This window comes from Delphinus delphis, chromosome 2 (assembly GCF_949987515.2).
Source record: "Delphinus delphis chromosome 2, mDelDel1.2, whole genome shotgun sequence".
Classification (NCBI taxonomy): domain Eukaryota; kingdom Metazoa; phylum Chordata; class Mammalia; order Artiodactyla; family Delphinidae; genus Delphinus; species Delphinus delphis.
In genome coordinates this window covers 177,782,779-177,806,226 of record NC_082684.1, presented here as the reverse complement: position 1 = coordinate 177,806,226, position 23,448 = coordinate 177,782,779, and the positions used below count along the sequence as shown (strand labels likewise).

The 23,448-nt window shown below is 41.7% G+C and overlaps 1 protein-coding gene across 1 annotated transcript in view; it reads right to left on the bottom strand.

The window, feature by feature from the left end:
• Positions 1–23,448, bottom strand: part of ODAD2 (outer dynein arm docking complex subunit 2) — a 200,333-nt gene that overhangs the window by 148,253 nt on the left and 28,632 nt on the right. The window contains exon 9 of the mRNA XM_060003795.1: positions 21,685–21,832. Within this exon, the coding sequence (XP_059859778.1) occupies positions 21,685–21,832 (148 nt within the window). The remainder of the gene's footprint in view (positions 1–21,684; positions 21,833–23,448) is intronic.

The window sequence follows — 23,448 nt, the reverse complement described above, 5'->3', positions numbered from 1 at the left end:
GAGGGAAGACACCTTCAAATTATATTTATTATCATTTGCAAATCATTACTTTATATTGCTATACATTACGTACGTGTGTATGTAGATAGACAGACTTAGCACAAAAAATGGAAATTATCTTCAAGCTACCCACCCCCTCCTTCACATCACACAAATGCGCACATGCCAATCCTTTGTGAATTCAACACAATATGTTTCTTTTAACATAAGAAACTAAAGTGGGATCAGTAGAGGGTGAGCATCAGCAAGTGAGGAAGGAAACGCTTAGGCTCAGACTTCCTACTAACTCCTTTCCAGAACATTCCTTCCACTTCTCTAAAAATGCTATGAGCGCCATTTCTGCTTTCATTCTGACTTTCCCTCTGGGTACTCTAGGCTGTCCTCCATATTCAAGATTAAGTTTAGAATGACCAGAGCCTTAATTCTGTTACTTACATTTAAAATAATAAGTTTTGTTCTTATAGCTTTTAGCATCTTTTTCTCGATATCAAGAGAAATTTCAACACCACCAATTTCCCCACAGTGGGTTTTAAAACATAACGCAATACACCCTCTGTCACTGCTGTCAGACACGGGATCCCACATGCCAGCACCTCTTAGAAAAAGGTAGATATTTTGTAAACCATAAGGAAGAATCTAAGTGCTAACCATAATTAATTAAGGAAAATAATACAGAAAAAGGAAAAGCAAAGAAAATAAGGGAAACAAGGCTCTTTTTCTGAATTTAAATGGAGAAAGGAGGCAGAAGGATCCTCCTGGGGCACCTGCAGGAACAGAGGTGGGCTCCTACATGAAAGGTTTGAAATGGAAGCCGAGGGCCTCGGGTCGAGCGGGCTCTTGAGCCGGCGGCTGCAGACTCAAGCACAAGCAGGAGGCGAGAAGTCGTCCAAAAGCACTTCCGCCCCCCAGGCCACTCCCTGGACAGGGATGCTCTGTCCTGCCGTTCTCGGTCGCACGTAATGGAGGACCTTCTTGACCCTATGCCTGCATTCTAGTTTCTGTGATGATAGCACTTTTCTACTTAGACGCTCAGCACAAGCTTTCCTTCCGAGTTCAAGTGCTTTTCATTTGTCTCTCGTAGACTATTTCCACCTTTTGAGTTTTATTACTGACGCTACAACTGACGACATACATTTTTAAAAGCCATGTAACTGCAGCTGATGCCCGAAAGGTAAGGCCCTGTATTTTGCTGAATTATCTCTAGGCCAGTTTTGAAGCCAAATGATGGAAAATTTACATTTATCATTAAGAGGTTAGATCCTTATAGAAAAAATATTTTTTTCTGTAAATCATCAGCTTTTTCTGAAAATCTGGAAACATAGTCATAGGCTTGAGGGATTTTTTTAGAACAGTTTTTTATGAGGGAAAGTTAGTTTTTCCACATTTCAGGATTTACTTCTACTCTTGTCACTGACCACACTCCCCGAAGGATTATAAATCTTTCAGAATGAATACCAGCGGATGGGAGCCAAAATATTCGATGTACAGCGCCACAAATGTTAGCCAATTGCTATTCTTTAAATACCGGCGATGTCAAAGGATTTTCAAATGTCCGTTCTACTTTGACCAGACGCCATAAACATCTTACTGAAGAGAAGTAGGACAAATATGCGAATATGCCCCTTTTCAATTAACCCCCCCCCCCCCGAGAGCGCGATTAGTCGCCAATTACTTATTCTCACATTTTATCACGCATTTGCATTTGTGAGGGTTTAAGAGCTGGAGAAAAACGCAGTAAAATATTATTTTACTAGCTTCTGAAGGGTTTTGAAGAATGCTTCCAATAAGCTTCTCTACGTCTTGAATTAATGCAGTTCTTTTGCTAGCTGTCGTCCCTCCCCTGCTGCTTCTCAGACATCTCCAGGCTCCACCGGCCTTAGGATAGTTTACCAGCTCAGGTTCCTTTCCATGACCAGGAGGCCGACGTCCGTGGCTGCGATCACGCTTCAAACATGCCGAGATCAGACGAATGCTGCTTTCTCTCACTTTTCTCAAAATTTCTTCTTAAAAGATGAGTAGAGGACATTTTAAAAAATAATGTTTTTCCTGGATTTAAATAAAATCTTTGAAATACAGAAGTATTACCCTATCCAGTATAGAGAGTAAACCCCTGCCCTTACTGCTGATAAGGAAGAAATAAACATGACGAAGCTGAGATGAAGCATGTATTCAAGAGTAAAACAGGGAGAAAGCTGCCTGAAATCACTTCTGTATTCTTTCATTCAACAAATTTGCTTCCTATTTACTTAACCATTTGTCGAGTCCGATGCCAGGCCTTAGAGACATCCTGGTAAACAAAAACAGACGTGGTCTTTACTTTTATGGAGCTCACAGTTCAGTGGCGAAGAGCGATTTTAATTTTTTAAAGCCCATCCCAATAAACGGAAATTTAAGTCCAAGAGGTACCAGGAGGGAGAGGGGCAGAGGGCCAGGGACACCCACACGGGGGCTTTGAGGAGAGAAGCCTGCGCGGAGGTCCGCACGGGAGGAGGGGCCGGCGCGACGGAAGGAGCGGGTGCGGCCACGTGGCGGAGGCCAGGAGGAGGCCGGCGGCCCAGGTGAGCGGAAAGGCCAGGCGGGCCACACGACCTGCTGGGCCAAAGGCCAGGCTGAGCACTTTCGCCTTTAGTTCACAACAGACAGAAAATATTCAAGGGTGGCTGGTCTGGGTGGAAGGAGAGGGCTAACGGGAGCTGACTACATTCTTAACAGATCCCTCTGGCTGCACAGGCCCCTGGCTGGAGCCGGCCAGCGTGGACAGGTGAGACCACTCCGATTACCACAGGAACCCGGAGCAGGGGACAAGGGGCTGGCAGGCCGAGGTGACCCATCATGTGCTCGAGTAACTCGGTTCCTAAAAGGGTGCCAGAAGCTAGGAGGTGGCAGTGCGATGGCAAGCACGCTCACAGGGCCCTCCTTCCGGGCGTCCTGTCGGACCCAGTGACACAGGATGGCAGGCGGAGGTGCAATGGGGAACAGAGGTCTCCTTCTCTTGTTCCCCACTGTCTGCAGTCAGGGGGCAGCGGGTGAGACCCGGTGCGGTGACAGCCATCACAGCCGTCCAGCTGGCTTTCAATGTTCTCAGCATTTTTTCCTCCAAACATGCCACTCATAGAGCAAGAGCCGTGAACCCTGCCAACGACTGTTTATTAATGATGACAGAGGGGCTGGCGCCCGGCGCAGAGCTTGGCTCAGAGATGCTCTTCATCTCTCAGGAGTAGAAATGGTAAAGAGTCAGAGCTCCAAGTGAGTGGCATAGAACCACGTAAGTCAAGCTAGTAAAATATATTGCTTTGCCTTCGGTTTATTTGCAAGCCAATTTTATGCTGGTAATTCAGCACTCATAAACCTAGGGCTCAAGAGATGAGACCAGGAGGAAACTCCAAGGAAAAAGAGAAGATGCTGTTCCAGAAGAAAGAAGAAATTAGACTCAGATTGTTGGATTGCAGGCTGGCTAAGAATTATTATTATTTTTTTAAATCAGGAACGGGTAAGGAACAATTCAAGGATTCCCTACACATTCTTTTTAAACCACCATGGAACATTTACAGAAATTGATGATCTACTGGAATGTTACTGCAATGATGAAAAATTTGTAGGAAATATAACAGTCTTTCTAAAAAGATTCAGAAGAATGAACTGAATAATTATGATAATTAATACAAATATCTCAGTAAAGTGACTGGATACGAGGGTAACTGGATATTCAAAAGTGAGTAACCCTCCATACACTAAGAATAACAAATCAAAATATGTAATTTGATAAAAGTTCCCATCCCAGTATTGGCAAAATAATAATAGTAAAAATATCTAGAAGTGAATCTCACAGGAAATGTGTTGTAAATATATGGGGGAAAAGCTATTAAGTTTTACTGAAGTATACAAAAGATTAAATAAATGAATGGTCATACCATGTTCCTGAATAGGATAATTCAATGTTATTAAAATTGTAATTTATCCAGAAATAATTTATAAATTCATGTAAGCCAACCAAAATCCCAACAGCATTTTTTAGATTTTTTTTTAATTTGATTCTCAAGATGATCTGGAATGGAAAATATGCAAAAAGTAATTTTAAATATTTTAAGAAAACTCTCTGGCCAATCAAATACTAAAATATACCAAAGCTATAGTAATTAAACAGCATGGGAACGTCCAAATAAATCAATGTAACAGAGAAAGATCTGGAAACAAGCTCTTAAAAGTGAAATGACAATATTTGATAAAAGTAGCATCTCCAATCACTGGAGGAAAGAATGGGGAAGCCAGTCATCTGGCTTTGACATATGACAAGCAGAGAGGAATTATTTGCACATAAAAAACAAAGGATTAATTTTCATCAAGAATCAAAAGACAACCACATAGGAAAATAGGCAAGGTATACAATACAATGGATACTTGACGTATGAAAAACTTTATGAACCTCACTAGCAATGAGGAATAGGTAAATTCACATAAGATACATTTTCCCCCTATTAAACAAACCAAAAAACCTCCTGCAGATTAGAATTTATAACGGTTAATCTCAATCCTAGGTGAGCAACTTTAATACCCTGGGGAGATTTTAAAGACCATCAATGCCCAGACCCCATTCCAAACCAATTCAATTAAAACTTCCATGAATGGTACCTGGGCACCAGGGTCTTTGTTTTGTTTTTAAGAGCTGGGCTGATTTCACTCTGTATCCGAGGTTAAAACCTTTGGTATGTTACTGATAGAGTGTAAACTGATGCTTGCTTTCTGTAGGGAGTATCAGAAAAATTTTTACATAAACCAAGCTTGGTTGATCACTTTTCACTACTTCCCTCTGAAATAAAAAAAAAAATTAATGCAGTACTTAGACTTTACTGTGCATATATTCTTTTTTTTAACACAACTCTACTGAGGTATAACTGATATACAAAAATACTGCACACATTTGATGTATACAATTTGATGAGTGTGAACATATGCATATACCTGTGAAACCATGACCACAATCAAGACAATAAACATACCCCTCGCCTCCCAAAGTTTCTTATACCTCCCCCCGTTTTGTCTGTTAGTAACACCTACCGTGAGACCTGCCCTCTTAAATTGTGTAAGTGCACAGCGTTATTAACTATAGGTACTGTGTCGCACGGCAGGTCTAGAGCTTATCCATCTCGCATGACTGAACTTCTCTACCCACTGAACAAGTGCCCGTTAGAACTATCAACATTCGAAATGTGCATACTCTTTGACCCAAGCAATTCCATTTCAGAGAATCCATCCTACGGAAACAGGGCACATATCCAAAGCATATGTAAAAATACTTGCTGTGGCATTTTTGTAATTACATGATTTGGGGAGACAACCTGAAAACTTATCAATAAGGGAACTGTTAAATAAATTACTGATCTATGTATAATGAAATACTATGGGGCAATTAAAAGGAGTAAGGCTGATATGAAAGATCACCAAGACATGGCATTAAACACAAAAGGTACAATGTAGAATCCCAGTCTGACTTCACTTTACGTATAAAAATCACATATGTGTATGTGTACAAACAAACATGTGGAAGGGGGCTTTCACTGTTATTCCTTTGCATGGCTTGAATAATTACGATGAGCACATGTCAATGCATTATGTTAGAATACTTTAATATTTTAAATACAGAAGAGAGTAAAGGATAGACCAGAGGAGGAACACAAGCTTCCGCTACGCTCTGTGTGTCACAGAAGCATCAGGAGGCCGCTGCCAGCCAGACCAAGAGCTGGGTTAGGATCCACAGCCCTTGTCAGCAGGAATCTCAAAGGCCAGCGGACCAAAAAGGGACAAAAGATTTATAGACATATATAAAATGAAACATCATTTATAGCAAATCTGGTACCTCTTACTCCTCGACCCTTATGCTTAGAAATACTTCAGCATGCAAACTTCTATACCAGGACTTGAATATGTGTTTTTAAAACAAAAAGTAAAGCAGCCTAGTGCATTATATAAATTGGGAACTAGGCAAAGCTTCTTTTCTCTATTTAGCCTCTCAAATAAATTTGGGGGGAAGGCATGCTTCGAGGAATAAAAAGTATTTTTGTTGCAAATACATCAGGCAACAAGTTCCCTGAAAAGATCTATTACATTTTCAGATCACTACATTAAATTGCCTTAGATATCAACATTCTTTATTGTCAGAAATCTTAATGAGTAGCTAGACGGCAGTGAGAAGGCTCTAATTATGCTCTAGCTGGACTAGTTAATAGTATGTGTCCATGAAGAAGTGAATATGGTCATTTTTCAGCAGTTAAGTTGATGTGGTCGTATAATGCTGGCTAGGGGAGGTATACACTGTTACGATTCGATAGTGTATTTATCATAATCATCTAATTATCTTTGCTTTTTCTCTACTTCTCTTTATTTATGATAGCCAAGAGGCAAAGCGAATTTAAAGCTCGGAACTGAAAACAAGTTACTGTTGTATTTGTAGAGCATGGATTCCCCTTTGGAGGTGAGGTCCTCCATCACTCCCACCATCTCCTCTGTAATAAAAATAAAAGAGGACTAATCCTTTCTTAGTGGGCATTATAAACATACAAGTCACACACATCTGAATAAGTAAAATTCTTATTTAAGAAAATGTAAGTGCAGACTCTACTGAGTAATTTCATTAGAAGATGGAGTTTAAATATCTTCTGATTAGTAACAGGTAATTTGTTTTCAGTACAAAATTCCTCCTACTCTTTTTGTCTTAGAGACTATTTTTAAAATTAACTAGATCAGTGTAACAACATATGTATTAACTTAAAGCTTGTTTCTCAGGAAAGTGGTTCTAATTTTCCTTTTTAACTACCGGAGTTCATCTGGCTGCATAAGCAGTAACCATTGTTTTCCAGTTTTGAAAGATTCTTCTTAACAATAATAACACTGCACTATCGCATTTTTCTCCATCTTTTTAAGTAAACACCTGGTGCACTCTGCTACTGCCTCCCAAACGCGGAGTTCCTCGGTGAAGAAGTGTGCTCCACGTGTAACTAGCCTCTGACTCAAACAGGAGAGAAAACAGGAATGTGAGGCCTTCAGGCGCCCTGAGCCCTGAATTTCTGGACAGAGGGACAGACTAACCAGGCAACGAGCAGTAAGCAGAGGCCCCTGGATGCCTTCCCGGCTCACAGCCACCTTCTGTGTGGCCTGGAGCAAAGTATTTCTCAGCTTTTCCACCAACGAAACAGGGATCGCACGACCTGCCACTCCATACCCCAAACCCACGTAATGGGAAAGCAATTAATTAACTGTAGTTGATTGCAAAGTACATCAAATTCCTCTGAAGAAAAACCATATAACTCCCAATTACCACTTAGAAGAACCCCTTAACCAATTAAGGTCGTGCGCGAGTGTGCGTGTGTGTGTGCGTGCGTGTGCGTGTGTGTTTTAAGCAGTTCGTGGGAGATCATGAAGGAACCGAGTCCCACAAAAGCAGTCTTAAACAAAGGTTTTCAAGTCTGAAAATGTCTTTGCCAAGACTGCCCCTCCAGAGAGGAAATCCAAAACATTCCAGGAAGCGAGCCTGGAAAGTCTCTTCAGAAGCCTCCAGGGACTCCTGATGTGACTGTCTTCTAGATGTCACTCTGAAGTAGAGCCCTGTCACTGCTGAGCTGGGGCACCACCAAACACCTTCACTTCTCATGGCCTGAGAATTCTGAGTTTGTGGATACGCAACAGAAGTGCCAGCAAGGTCCCTGACTCAGGAGAAAGGTGAAATCAACACAGGTTTGATCACACAGTGTAAATCAGTGAGGCACTACCCCTCACCAACACACGGTGGATGGGGGGAGAGGATTAGTATGTGATGCCCCTGCCACCGTGATCATAAGCTGAAACTCAGCAGTCCACGCCAGCCACTCTCCACTGACTGACCTGTGTTCAGGTAACGTCATCACCCGTCTAGAGCTTGAAAACAAAGTCTGCCCCAATATCATACTCCAGGCTGATGCCACATTTCTGAATTTACATTAAAAAGCCCATCTTTCCAGTCTTCATACCTGGCCTTCCCAGCGTTAGCGTGTAGGAACATTCAGTTGGAGGGAAAATTACTTTAAAAGTAAACGTTTTTCTCTTTTTGCTTCCAACTTTCCTAACTATCTTCCTTTAATTAATCTTTTTAATCCATTAACTGGTTGCATAAAATTACCAAATAAGATGTTACTTTCTTTAAGATTAAAAAAAAAGGCAAATGAAGCAATCTACTTATAAGATGGCAAACTAATATTTAAAGGAAGACTGACCATTTAACACAAATACTTTGATCCATAAACACTGCCTTAGTTGTATGTGCTAACTCAAGTGAGAGACAGCTACTTTCTGATTAGCTTTTCAGAGGCACATTCAATCATGAATTTTAAAAAAAACACAAACATGCCCACCTGCTCCACACTCCTTCCTAAGCCTTTCATTCCTCTGGGTCCCAAAATGGTAGCCCCATTTCTAATGAATAATTGGAGCTTCAATCCTTTATTTCCAACTATTGTACTGGCCTTTCTATTTGGACATTTCACTGTCTTCAACTCAAGCTGCCCCAAACCAGACCCCAAGGACACTGCCCTATTCCAAGTCCCCAACACACTCTATCAGGGCAACACGTCACTGGCTTCTGGTCTTCTCACTGGGATTCATTTTGCAAACCACCTGCTGCTGAACTCAGCTTTCGAAATGAATGCTTTCCTCTTCCTGCTTCCCCAGGTGGGGAGGTGGTACACCTGGGGAAGCGGCCCCAGGGATGAACCCTGGATTCCTCCATTACTGCAGCAAGTACTCAGGAATGAGCCCAGCCGAGCGAAGCGCTTCTGAGTAGGGGCAGACGTCTCCAAACCCGCTTGCTAACAGTATCCCAGCTGAGCCTGGAGCCGACGGTGCAGACAGCTTATCCTCAAGTAACAGCCCTAAGAAATGCCTAAAGGGGAGATAAAGCATGATTCTAGACCCAGCCTCTGAGATCCCTTCGAACTGCCTGAAACCTCACCAACCATTTTCTAATCTCCTCAATTTTCTCTTGGATTTCCTGATCCTATAGTATTAAATTCCATACGCAATCTACCTTCAAACCACATAGAAATGGATTCCAGCAGGCTTTCAACTATGGGTCCAGAAATTCATTCTTCAGTTTAAGGATACTTACACTAAGGTGCATGAAATGCCGATCTACTTATAATTATGACCTTTCAACATTTTATCTCGTGTTACTGAAGAGTACCTATTTACATTAATAATATTAGGATACTTGTGATGAAGAAACCCACCATTTCCAAACAACAAAAATCCCCCAACTCTCCTCCTATTTCACAAAGGGGTTCTACATTTGTGATTTAGAAGTGAGTGAAACTTACTGTATTTTCAGAGAGACTCACAGTATTAGTGTGGGGTGCACGCCATAACAACTGTCTCGCCCAATCGCTGGGATGGATACAAAGCAGAATATTTTCATTGCAAGATTTTGAAGCAACCATGGACAGGGGAGAAGATAATATCCACATAAAGCGGGCAAATGCAGCAAGGAAACAGTATGTCTACAAAGAGAAGGGGGGCAGGAGAAGGTGGGGAAAGACATCAACAGCAGAGGGAACAGAACGACTCAGGCTCAGAGGGAGGAAAAGCTGCTCTGAAGGACCTGAGAGCGAAGGACAGCCGGGCCCCTCGGGAGCCTTGTTCTGTCACCATCCCTCCTGAGCAGAGGATGGACAGTCCTGTGTTTACTAGCAAGACAGCCTGCAAGACACAGAAATGAGTTTAGTACGGTCTCCCCACTCAAGGAGCAGCTGATAAGACAGACAAGCTGTACTGTGATAAGTAGCAGAAGGTGAGCGCAGAGGGCAGCGGAATAAGGAGTTTATTACTTCATTCAGAATTAGGGTACAGAGTCATCGGCTGTGTGGGGAAACAGAAGTTGGAAGGTTGGTGAGTAAAAATGCGAGTATCCATTAGTTTAAAAATTAAATTGTGTTCTAAAACTCCAGATTAAAAGCATATATACAGATGCAAAACTTGCAAGTTGAAATGAACATATGTCAAAGCCAAATGATTGCAGACTAAGTCCCTTTATGATATGCCAAGACCTGAGCTCATAGCTCTGGATAAATACCAAGCTGTGTCATTCATCGGCTTGTTTGGGTATTAATGAACGCATCAAAAGTTCTCAACAATCACAGACATTGCTGCACTTGGAAAACGGTTAAGTGGAGAGTCAGGTCAACGTGAACATTTCTCTGCTGGTTGAAATCTACATTTAAGGCATAATTTTGTAAAGTACAATGTCAGGTGTATTATTTTGAGATTACCTAGAGACATTCAATTTTGCATTTCATAGACTTTTCATATCCTTTTGTGTCTCCACAGAAAAACATTTATCTGTGTTGAAAATCCTGAAATCATTTGTAGATATACTTTTTCTTTTATTGGCTATGTTAAGAATATTTACCTGTGGGAACTATAATAATTCCAAGCAATTTACTGTCTGGCCAAAGTATCACATTTGCACAAGATTTACTGATGGGTAACTTGTGCAAGCTTGAGTAGCACTTCATCAATACACGCTTTCCTCAGCTGTTCTGGGACAGCAACAGGGCATCCCTTTTTGACCCACCATTATATGGATTTATCCTAAATAGCTGAAAAACGCAAGACCGTGATTCAATAATGAGACTACCACGAGACACTCTTAGCCGTGTTCACGGAGAAGGTATCGTGGAGAATGCTGCACGCCACCTACCCACTGTCTGCCCCATGAAGTCCTCGGGGAGGAAATTCTTTCTGCTCTTAGCACCAGGATCAGTGACACTCACTGGCAGGTGGGCTGTTTTTACCTTATGGTGGAGAGGCCCTCACTGTATTAACTCACTGTCTTTCTGCCTTTCTCTGGTTGCTAGAATCTTAAAGCGAAAGCTGAGGACCACCTGTGTGGGTGGTAAAGCCTCCCCACCTTACGCTGTCTAGAATAACAACATGCAACAGTAACAATTACCATTGCCAACAGGTGCTGAGCCCCTGGTGCCAAAGCACTTATGTGTGTCAGGTTTCATTGAATATTCACAGTAATCCTAAAATGCGGGCTCTTCTATTTTGCCACCTTGACCAATGAGGAAACCAAAGCTCACAGAGGCCCGCCAGCACCCCAAGGCCGCTGAGCCAGGGGGGTGGCAGAAACCCGACTCAGCTGACGTCTTTCTGACACTGGAGGTCGCGCCTCTAACTCTTCATTATTCTGCCTCCTGGCCTGGCCGATGCTTCGGCCCCCTTTGGCTCTTTATTTCCTTTTACTAATGAAATAAAGTTAATAGACCAAAATTCTTTGCGTCAACACCAGGGCTCTTCCAAACCTTCTTCCAAAGGCCATGTCTGAGCCCCAGTGCCTGTCTGGCTCAAGCGCTGGATGACAGAGATCTCTGCTGCCAGTTTTTCCCCAGAGGACATGCGCTTCGTGAGTAGAGGCTATGGGCAGCCCTGTGGCTCGGGAAAGGGCAGGTGGGTCTCCTGAGTCTGGACTTTGCTGCCGCGTGTGCTGGGCTGGCCACTGCGCTGACTGGGTGGTTTGTGCACAAAGGCTCCTGCCGAGGCAGGGGCAGGGTCACAGGGGTGGAACGCCAGCCTATGCTCCCTCCACACGAGTGTTTCCAAATTCTGACAGATATGAATCTTCCAGATTCCGGAATGAGAAACTGGAATTCCCAGAAATTCTCAGGAATTCCTGAAATCATGTTATTTCATATTTGTTCCTAAATTTTATTTACATGTTACTAAATAATAATGATGACCATAATAGTAAATTATTTCCATAATAAACAACGAACCATTTATTTATGATAGAGATGCTAAAAATTTCAGGTTTTCTGTAAAAAAAAAACTATATATTGCAATAACATGTAAAAATGATCTCCACCTGTTATCTGGTAACAGAAAACATTAGCAGAACATTAACACAAAATAAGTGCTAAATAAAAACCATTTTGGGGGGTGCTGGGAAGATGGCGGAAGAGTAAGACGCGGAGATCGCCTTCCTCCACACAGACACACCAGAAATACATCTACACGGGGAACAACTCCTACAGAACACCTACTTAATGCTGCCAGAAGACCTCACACCTCCCAAAAGGCAAGAAACCCCCCACGTACCTGCGTAGGGCAAAAGAAAAGAGAATAAACAGAGACAAAAGAATAGGGACGGGACCTGCGCCAGTGGGAGGGAGCCGTGAAGGAGGAAAAGTTTCCACACACTAGGAGCCCCTTCGCGGGCGGAGACTGCGGGGAGCGGAGGGGGGAGCTTCGCAGCCGCGGAGGAGAGCACAGCCACAGGGGTGCGGAAGGCAAAGCGGGGAGATTCCCGCACGGAGGACCGGCGCCGACCGGCACTCACCAGCCCGAGAGGCTCGTCTGCTCCCCCGCCGGGGCGGGCGGGGCTGCGAGCTGAGGCTCGGGCTTCGGTCGCAGCGCAGGGAGGGGACTGGGGTTGGCGGCGTGAACACAGCCTGCAGGGGGTTAGTGCGCCACGGCTGGCCGGGAGGGAGTCCGGGGAAAAGTCTGGACCTGCCGAAGGGGCAAGAGACTTTTTCTTCCCTCTTTGTTTCCTGGTGGCGAGGAGAGGGGATTAAGAGCGCTGCTTAAAGGAGCTCCAGAGACGGGCGCGAGCCGCGGCTAAAAGCGCGGACCCCAGGGACGGGCGGGAGACGCTAAGGCTGCTGCTGCCGCCACCAAGAAGCCTGTGTGCGAGCACAGGTCACTGTCCACACCCCCTTCCGGGGAGTCTGTGCAGCCTCCCACTGCCAGGGTCCCGGGATCCAGGGACAACTTCCCCGGGACAACTCACCGCGCGCCTCACGCTGGTGCATCGTCATGCCGGCCTTTGCGGCCGCAGGCCCGCCCCACACGCCGTGCCCCTCCCCCCCCCCGCGGCCTGAGTGCGCCAGAGCCCCCGAATCAGCGGCTCCTTTAACCCCGTCCTGTCTCAGCGAAGAACAGACGCCCTCCAGCGACCTACACGCAGAGGCGGGGCCAAATCCAAAGCTGAGCCCCGGGAGCTGTGCGAACAAAGAAGAGAAAAGGAAATCTCTCCCAGCAGCCTCAGGAGCAGCGGATTAAAGCTCCACAATCAACATGATGTACTTGCATCTGTGGAATACCTGAATAGACAACGAATCATCCCAAATTGAGGAGGTGGGCTTCGAGAGCAAGATCTATGACTTTTTCCCCTTCTCCTCTTTTTGTGAATGTGTATGTGTATGCTTCTGTGTGAGATCTTGTCTGTATAGCTTTGCTTCCACCATTTGTCCTAGGGTTCTATCCGTCCATTGTTTGTTAATAATTTTAATTTTAATAACTTTATTATACGTTACTTTCTTTTTCTTTCTTTTCTTTCTTTCCTCCATTCCTTCCTTCCTTCCTTCCTTCCCTCCTTTACACAACGAATCATCCCAAATTGAGGAGGTGGTCTCTGAGAGCAAGATTTATGATTTTTCCCCCTTTACCTCTTTTTGTGAGGGTGTATGTGTATGCTTCTAAGATTTTGTCTCTATAGCTTTGCTTCCAACATTTGTCCTAAGGTTCTATCCATCCCTTTTTTTTCTAAATAATTATTTTTTAATTCAATAACTTTATACTTTATTATATTTTACAGTATCTTCTTTCTTTCTTTTTTCCTTCTTTCCCTCCTTCCTTCCTTCCTCCCTCCCTCCCTTTCTTTCCTTCTTGCCTTCTCTCCTTTTCTTCTTTCTTTCTTTCCTTCTTCCTTCCTTTCCTTCCTTCCCTCCCTTCTTTCCTTCTTTCTTTCTTTCTTTCTCTCTTTCTCTCTTTCTTTCTTTCTTTCTTTCTTTCTTAGTACTTCTACTAATTCTCTCTACTTTTTCTCCCTTTTATTGTGAGCCGTGTGGATGAAGGGCTCTTGGTGCTCCAGCCAGCAGTCAGGGCTCTGCCTCTGAGGTGGGAGAGCCAACTTCAGGACACTGGTCAACAAGAGACCTCCCAGCTCCACATAATATCAAACGGCGAAAATCTTCCAGAGACCTCCATCTCAACACCAGCACCCAGCTTCACTCAACGACCAGCAAACTATAGTGCTGGACAACCTATGCCAAAAAAATAGCAAATCAGGAACACAACCCCACCCATTAGCAGAGAGGCTGCCTAAAATCATAATAAGTCCACAGACACCCCAAAACACACCACCAGACGTGGACCTGCCCACTAGAGAGACAAGATCCAGCCCCATCCACCAGAACACAGGCACTAGTTCCCTCCACCAGGAAGCCTACACAACCCACTGGACCAACCTTAGCCACTGGAGACAGACATCAAAAACAACGGGAACTACGAACCTGCAGCCTGCAAAGGAGACCCCAAACACAGTAAGATAAGCAAAATGAGAAGACAGAGAAACACACAGCAGATAAAGGAGCAAGATAAAAATGCACCAGACCTAACAAATGAAGAGGAAATAGGCAGTCTACCTGAAAAAGAATTCAGAATAATGGTAGTAAAGATGATCCAAAATCTTGGAAATAGAATGGACAAAATGCAAGAAACATTTAACAAGGACCTAGAAGAAATAAAGATGAAACAAGCAACGATGAACAACACAATAAATGAAATTAAAACTACTCTAGATGGAATCAATAGCAGAATAACTGAGGCAGAAGAACGGATAAGTGACCAGGAAGGTAAAATAGTGGAAATAACTACCACAGAGCAGAATAAAGAAAAAAGAATGAAAAGAACTGAGGACAGTCTCAGAGACCTCTGGGACAACATTAAACGCACCAACATTCGAATTATAGGGGTTCCAGAAGAAGAAGAGAAAAAGAAAGGGACTGAGAAAATATTTGAAGAGATTATAATTGAAAACTTCCCTAATATGGGAAAGGAAATAGTTAATCAAGTCCAGGAAGCATAGAGAGTCCCATACAGGATAAATCCAAGGAGAAATATGCCAAGACACATATTAATCAAACTGTCAAAAATTAAATACAAAGACAGCATATTAAAAGCAGCAAGGGAAAAACAACAAATAACACACAAGGGAACCCCCATAAGGTTAACAGCTGATCTTTCAGCAGAAACTCTGCAAGCCAGAAGGGACTGGCAGGACATATTTAAAGTGATGAAGGAGAAAAACCTGCAACCAAGATTGCTCTACCCAGCAAAGATCTCATTCAGATTTGATGGAGAAATTAAAACCTTTACAGACAAGCAAAAGCTGAGAGAGTTCAGCACCACCAAACCACCTTTACAACACATGCTAAAAGAAACTTCTCTAGGCAAGAAACACAAGAGAAGGAAAAGACCTACAATAATGAACCCAAAACAATTTAGAAAACGGGAATAGGAACATACATATTGATAATAACCTTAAATGTAAATGGACTAAATGCTCCCACCAGAAGACACAGATTGTCTGAATGGATACAAAAACAAGACCCTTATATATGCTGTCTACAAGAGACCCACTTCAGACCTAGAGACACATACAGAATGAAAGTAAGGGGATGGAAAAAGATATTCCATGCAAATGGAAACCAAAAGAAAGCTGGAGTAGCAATTCTCATATCAGACACAACAGACTTTAAAATAAAGACTATTAGAAGAGACAAAAGAAAGACACTACATAATGATCAAGGGATCGATCCAAGAAGAAGATATAACAATTGTAAATATTTATGCACCCAACATAGGAGCACCTCAATACATAAGGCAAATACTAACAGCCAAAAAAGGGGAAATCGACAGTAACACATTCATCGTAGGGGACTTTAACGCTCCACCTTCACCAATGGACAGATCATCCAAAATGAAAATAAATAAGGAAACACAAGCTTTCAATGATACATTAAACAAGAAGGACTTAATTGATATTTATAGGACACTCCATCCAAAAACAACAGAATACACATTTTTCTCAAGTGCTCATGGAACATTCTCCATGATAGATCATATCTTGGGTCACAAATCAGCCTTGGTAAATTTAAGAAAATTGAAATTGTATCAAGTATCTTTTCCGACCACAACGCCATGAGACTAGATATCAATTACAGGAAAAGATCTGTAAAACATACAAACACATGGAGGCTAAACAATACACTACTTAATAATGAAGTCATCACTGAAGAAATCAAAGAGGAAATAAAAACATACCTAGAAACAAATGACAATGGAGACACGACGACCCAAAATCTATGGGACGCAGCAAAAGCAGTTCTAAGGGGGAAGTTTATACCAATACAAGCCCACCTTAAGAAGCAGGAAACATCTCGAATAAACAACCTAACCTTGCACCTCAAGCAATTAGAGAAAGAAGAACAAAAAAACCCCGAAGCTACCAGAAGGAAAAAAAATCATAAAAATCAGATCAAATAAATGAAAAAGAAATGAAGGAAACAATAGCAAAGATCAATAAAACTAAAAGCTGGTTCTTTGAGAAGATAAACAAAATAGATAAACCACTAGCCAGACTCATCAAGAAAAAATGGTAGAAGACTCAAATCAATAGAATTAGAAATGAAAAAGGAGAAGTAACAACTGACACTGCAGAAATAAAAAAGATCATGAGACATTACTACAAGCAACTCTATGCCAATAAAATGGACAACCTGGAAGAAATGGACAAATTCTTAGAAATGCACAACCTGCCAAGACTGAATCAGGAAGAAATAGAAAATATGAACAGACCAATCGCAAGCACTGAAATTGAAACTGTGATTAAAAATCTTCCAACAAACAAAAGCCCAGGACCAGATGGCTTCACAGGCGAATTCTATCAAACATTTAGAGAAGAGCTGACACCTATCCTTCTCAAACTCTTCCAAAATATAGCAGAGGGAGGAACACTCCCAAATTCCTTCTACGAGGCCACCATCACCCTGATACCAAAACCAGACAAGGATGTCACAAAGAAAGAAAACTACAGGCCAATATCACTGATGAACATAGATGCAAAAATCCTCAACAAAATACTAGCAAACAGAATCCAACAGCACATTAAACGGATCATACACCATGATCAAGGGGATTTATTCCAGAAATGCAAGGATTCTTCAATATACGGAAATCAACCAACATGATACACCATGTTAACAAATTGAAGGAGAAAAACCATATGATCATCTCAATAGATGCAGAGAAAGCTTTCAACAAAATTCAACACCCATTTATGATAAAAACCCTGCAGAAAGTACGCACAGAGGGAACTTTCCTCAACATAATAAAGGCCATATATGACAAACCCACAGCCAACATCGTCCTCAATGGTGAAAAACTGAAGGCATTTCCACTAAGATCAGGAACAAGACAAGGTTGCCCACTCTCACCACTCTTATTCAACATAGTTTTGGAAGTTTTAGCCACAGCAATCAGAGAAGAAAAGGAAATAAAAGGAATCCAAATCGCAAAAGAAGAAGTAAAGTTGTCACTGTTTGCAGATGACATGATACTATACATACAGAATCCTAAAGGTGGTACCAGAAAACTACTAGAGCTAATCAATGAATTTGGTGAAGTAGCAGGATACAAAATTAATGCACAGAAATCTCTGGCATTCCTATACACTAATGATGAAAAATCTGAAAGTGAAATCAAGAAAACACTCCCATTTACCATTGCAACAAAAAGAATAAAATATCTAGGAATAAACCTACCTAAGGAGACAAAAGACCTGTATGCAGAAAATTATAAGACACTGATGAAAGAAATTAAAGATGATACAAATAGATGGAGAGATATACCATGTTCTTGGATTGGAAGAATCAACATTGTGAAAATGACTCTACTACCCAAAGCAATCTACAGTTTCAATGCAATCCCTATCAAACTACCACTGGCATTTTTCACAGAACTAGAACAAAAAATTTCACAATTTGTATGGAAACACAAAAGACCCTGAAGAGCCAAAGTAATCTTGAGAACGAAAAACAGAGCTGGGGGAATCAGGCTCCCTGACTTCAGACTATACTACAAAGCTACAGTAATCAAGACAGTATGGTACTGGCACAAAAACAGAAAGATAGATCAATGGAACAGGATAGAAAGCCCAGAGATAAACCCACGCACATATGGTCACCTTATCTTTGATAAAGGAGGCAGGAATGCACAGTGGAGAAAGGACAGCCTCTTCAATAAGTGGTGCTGGGAAAACTGGACAGGTACATGTAAAAGTATGAGATTAGATCACTCCCTAATACCATACGCAAAAATTAGCTCAAAATGGATTAAAGACCTAAATGTAAGGCCAGACACTATCAAACTCTGAGAGGAAAACATAGGCAGAACACTCTATGACATAAATCACATCAAGATCCTTTCTGACCCACCTCCTAGAGTAATGGAAATAAAAACAAAAATAAACAAATGGGACCTAATGAAACTTCAAAGCTTTTGCACAGCAAAGGAAACCATAAACAAGACCAAAAGACAACCCTCAGAATGGGAGAAAATATTTGCAAATGAAGCAACTGACAAAGGATTAATCTCCAAAATTTACAAGCAGCTCTTGCAGCTCAATAACAAAAAAACAAACAACCCAATCCAAAAATGGGCAGAAGACCCAAATAGACATTTCTCCAAAGAAGATATACAGACTGCCAACAAACACATGAAAGAATGCTCAACTTCATTAATCATTAGAGAAATGCAAATCAAAACTACAGTGAGATATCATCTCACGCTGGTCAGAATGGCCATCATCAAAAAATCTAGAAACAATAAATGCTGGAGAGGATGTGGAGAAAAGGGAACCCTCTTGCACTGTTGGTGGGAATGGAAATTGATACAGCCACTGTGGAGAACAGTATGGAGGTTCCTTTAAAAACTACAAATAGAACTACCATATGACCCAGCAATCCCACTACTGGGCATATACCCTGAGAAAACCAGAATTCAGAAAGAGTCATGTACCAAAATGTTCATTGCAGCTCTATTTACAATAGCCCCGAGATGGAAACAACCTAAGTGCCCATCATCGGATGAATGGATAAAGAAGATGTGGCACATTTATACAATGGAATATTACTCAGCCATAAAAAGAAACGAAATTGAGTTATATGTAATGAGGTGGATAGACCTAGAGTCTGTCATACAGAGTGAAGTAAGTCAGAAAGAGAAAGACAAATACCGTATGCTAACACATATATATGGAATTTAAGGGGGAAAAAATGTCATGAAGAACCTAGGGGTAAGACAGGAATAAAGACACAGGCCTACTGGAGAACGGACTTGAGGATATGGGGAGGGGGAAGGGTGAGCTGTGACAAAGCGAGAGAGAGGCATGGACATATATACAGTACCAAACGTAAGGTATATAGCTAGTGGGAAGCAGCCGCATGGCACAGGGATATCGGCTCGGTACTTTGTGACCGCCTGGAGGGGTGGGATAGGGAGGGTGGGAGGGCGGGAGACGCAAGAGAGAAGAGATATGGGAACATATGTATATGTGTAACTGATTCACTTTGTTATAAAGCAGAAACTAACACACCATTGTAAAGCAATTATACCCCAATAAAGATGTTAAAAAATAATAATAAAGTAAAAATAAAAGCCATTTTAAAAACTGAAAGATGACATTAAAATATTTATCATTTATAAGATATTCTTAAAATACAATTTTAAAATACACAAAGCATTAACCGTCCTATCCAATAGTCTTGCTTTTTGTTTCAGGACAAATATGCCAGATGTTAAAAATGTTTGTTTTCATTTTACATTGACATTGGTCAAATTGTTGACAGGCTTCCAAAAGCATAGCCAAGTTAGGCGTTAGAGTTTGCATCATATATGCTCATTTCCTTTTTTAATGATGAAAATATTTTATCTGCCTGCCCTGATTCTGGTTGGACCATTGAGGTCTATGTTGTTTTTGCTAATTAAGATTTTAGATCACTTTCTGGTTTCATGATGCATTGTTGCACAACCCACACTCACATCTTCCTCTCCTTGCATTTCTTATGTTCAATTACTTGGAAAGAACAAATTGTAATACATAATATATACAATATAGTGAATATTCAAACACAAAACAATGCCCGGGTACATCCAATGACATACCATTGAGATCTCCTAGCAAGCTCACCAGGGCTACAGAGAATCACAGATCAAAATTTCAGATTTAACGACTTACTTTGCTTTACAAATTTGTTATTTCTTAGAACACCACTAACAGGACTTGTACGAAGTATATGATGCATATTAGCAGATCATTTATTTTTGCAAGAATGACTTGCACATATACATCATTTAGAGCACGGCAACAGCTACAAGCGAGGCTGACCGCCTGGGCTGTGACCACTTTACTCTTACTGGTTCCCGTCCTGATGCCTGGAAATGTCTACCTTCACCTTTGATTCTGCTGCCAGAATTTTCTTTTTTTAAAAATTTTATTGAGGGATGACTGGCAAATATAATTGTATCTGACGTGTACAATGTGCTGATTTGATACCCACGTACCTGTGGAATGATTACCAAGATGATCGGCAGGTGTTGCTCTCCATGATGTCAGTAGATTCCTCTGAGCCAGTAATGTCTTCAGGAAGATTATTCAATTTTAATTGTCAAATTCTAATTCTAACTTCCCGTTTTCCCAATTTCTTGACTAATTTTTCTTGGGATTGAGGATTCAGGAAAACATAAAAAACTTTTTCTGAGAAGTGCTGAGAATTGCCGCTGAGACTGCGTCCAACAGGCAAGCGGGCATATTTTTCTTTCAGGAAAACCTTTTTTGGCTTGCTTATACCTACCAGACTGTCCACGCAGCGGGCCTCTGTTGAATTCACCAAAATGTGCATATAGGCTAGTTCACCTGTCAGCTTGGGACGACCTCAGAGGCACAGGAAAAGTACCCTTCAGCGATTTAGGAGTCACATAAATATCTTGAACTATGCAAAGCTTAGCAAATGCAGGAGGACAAGATGACGTAAGTCAAAATGCTGTTTTCACAAGTACTTCTGGGCTATCGCTTTAGACCTGGCCTCGCCATTTATCAATATCCAATATCAGAAATGAACAGTAACCTGGGCTTGGGTAAATCATTTTCCTTGCCCCACCCCACATTCAAGGACTTAAATATTGATACACTGTTACATGGGCCATTTATTTATTTATTATTATAAAATGTTTTCACACATGGGATATTACTTGAGAGTAATGGAAATGGACCAATATATATTTTAAGCACCTACAATGTATCAGACACACCACATGCTTCAAATGTGTTTTCTCACATGCTTCAAATGTGTTTTCTCAGTCCTTAAAATAATCCTATAGTGGGTATTACTAATTTCACTCCATGGGTTGGGAAAATTAAGGCTCAAAACCATAACTTTTCAACAGTCACATTGCTAGTAAGTGATACAACCTAGAATTTAGTCTAAGTCCAACTTCAAGACTCCTTGCTCTTTCCACCGCATCATACTGCAGATCATAAAATGGTGGCAAGTCACAATATCTGACGGCTGCCATGGCCCGCTGACCGCTCCCCAGCTAGGGGAGAGGGCTGGTACCTGACAGCCCAGCTGCTCCATGAGGACGAACCTCGCTATCCTCAGGGTAATAGGACCTTCCCCTGTGCACACTGAAGTAGTAACAGGGATACTTACTACCCTTACTTGAAATAAATATATAGTCAACTTGGAAGCAGAACATACATTTTCAGGAAAAAATTTTAAATAAACATTGCAAACATAGTACAAAAGGTTTCTCTCTCACCTTCAAATATTTCACCAGCTTCTGAATTTGCCAGTATTCTGATGGCAAATCTGCATTTGTTTCCTGAAGATGGTCAGGTGGTTCTTCATCTTCCTCACTCTCTGAGGAGCTCTCACTAATAATCTCCTCAATCTTTTCAACACTCTTACTAAGAACAACAACAACAAGGTATAATAAGTATGTTTATGCTACAGTATGGACATGGTTATAATGTTACTATTTCAGCAACACGTACACAAGCAATGGATAAGGTACCAACACCTTCTGAGTTCTGGAAGATCTTTGTTAATATCTGTATGAGGAGGTGAGCAAACACGTCTCAGTAGCAGACGCATTTCAGTATTATTGCTACGGGTGCAATAATAACGAAGAACACAGCAAGAAATGGCAAGGGTATTAGGTAAACGACCGAAGACTGCAACTTGTCACAGCAGTTGACTGACTTAACATGTTGTTCTTTATATTTACGTTTCTTTTATTTACTTACTTAAAATTGAATACAATTAAAAATTCAGTTCTCCAGCCACACTGGCCACACTGCAAGTGCTCAATAATCATAGGTAGCTAGTGGCTACCGTACAGGACAGCTCAGAAATAAACCATTTCTATTACTGCAGAAAGCTCAGTTGGGCAGTGCTGCCAGTGCCCCAAAGGGAAGGCATTTATTCCCTTACCAAAGAGAGTTCACTTTATTCCTCACTGCTCTAGAGGCTTCTAAGTTAACACCAAGGTCACAGACACAGGCTAGTTCACTCAAGCCCTTGGGAACATAGTCAATTCATCCTTATCTTCTTTCTTTCTCTCCCTCCTTTTCTCTCTCCATCCCCCCAGGTGCTCTCTTCCATAAAACTCTTTCCTAGTCTTTTCCATTTGGAAGCATAGTAGGAGGATGGGTAATTGTCAAGTTTCATTATTTTTAAGGTTCTACCATTCTCTTAATTTCTCAAAGGTTTTTCAGCACAGACAGCTGCAATTCTTGTACTTTCAAAAGTGCAGAATGGTGCAGCTGTGCTCTCTGGGCCACAGTGGGGGGAAATCCTGAACTGAAGGGCCTGGAGCTGAGTTTCAGTTTTATGTATCCTCTTGTCCAAAAGATGTCAGGAAACCTGTGTTGGTTGAAGAGGAAAATCTGGTACATCAGGTCTACCTAAAAATGAAGTAAACCCCAATGTTCACTGCAGCATCATTTACAATAGCCAAGACACGGAAGCAACCCAAGTGTCCACGGACAGATGAATGGATAAAGAAGACGTGATACATACAAACAATGGAATATTAGTCATAAAAATAGAAGGAAATCCTGCCATTGGTGACAACCTGGGTGGACCTGGAGGGTATCATGCTAAGTGAAATCAGTCAGCAGAAGACAAATACTCTATGATTTCATCTATACGTGGAATCTAAAAATAAAAAACAAAAACAAAACAACCACCAAACTCATAGAAATCAGACTTGTGTTTACCAGAGGTGGAGGGAGGGAAACTGGGGGAAGGTGTTCAAACGCTACACACAGGTATCTGATAAATAAGTGCTGGGGATGTGGTGTACGAGATGACTACGCTAACACTGCCGTGTGGTGTATCTGAAAGTCGCTTAGAGAGTAAGTCTGAGGGTCCTCATCACAAGAAACAGAGTTATTTGCAACTACATAAGGGGGTGTAAATTAACGGAGCCTATTGCCGTCATTTCACAATACACGTATGTCGAGTCACAGGGTGCACCGTGAGCTTATACAGAGCTGTATGTCAATTACATCTCAATAAA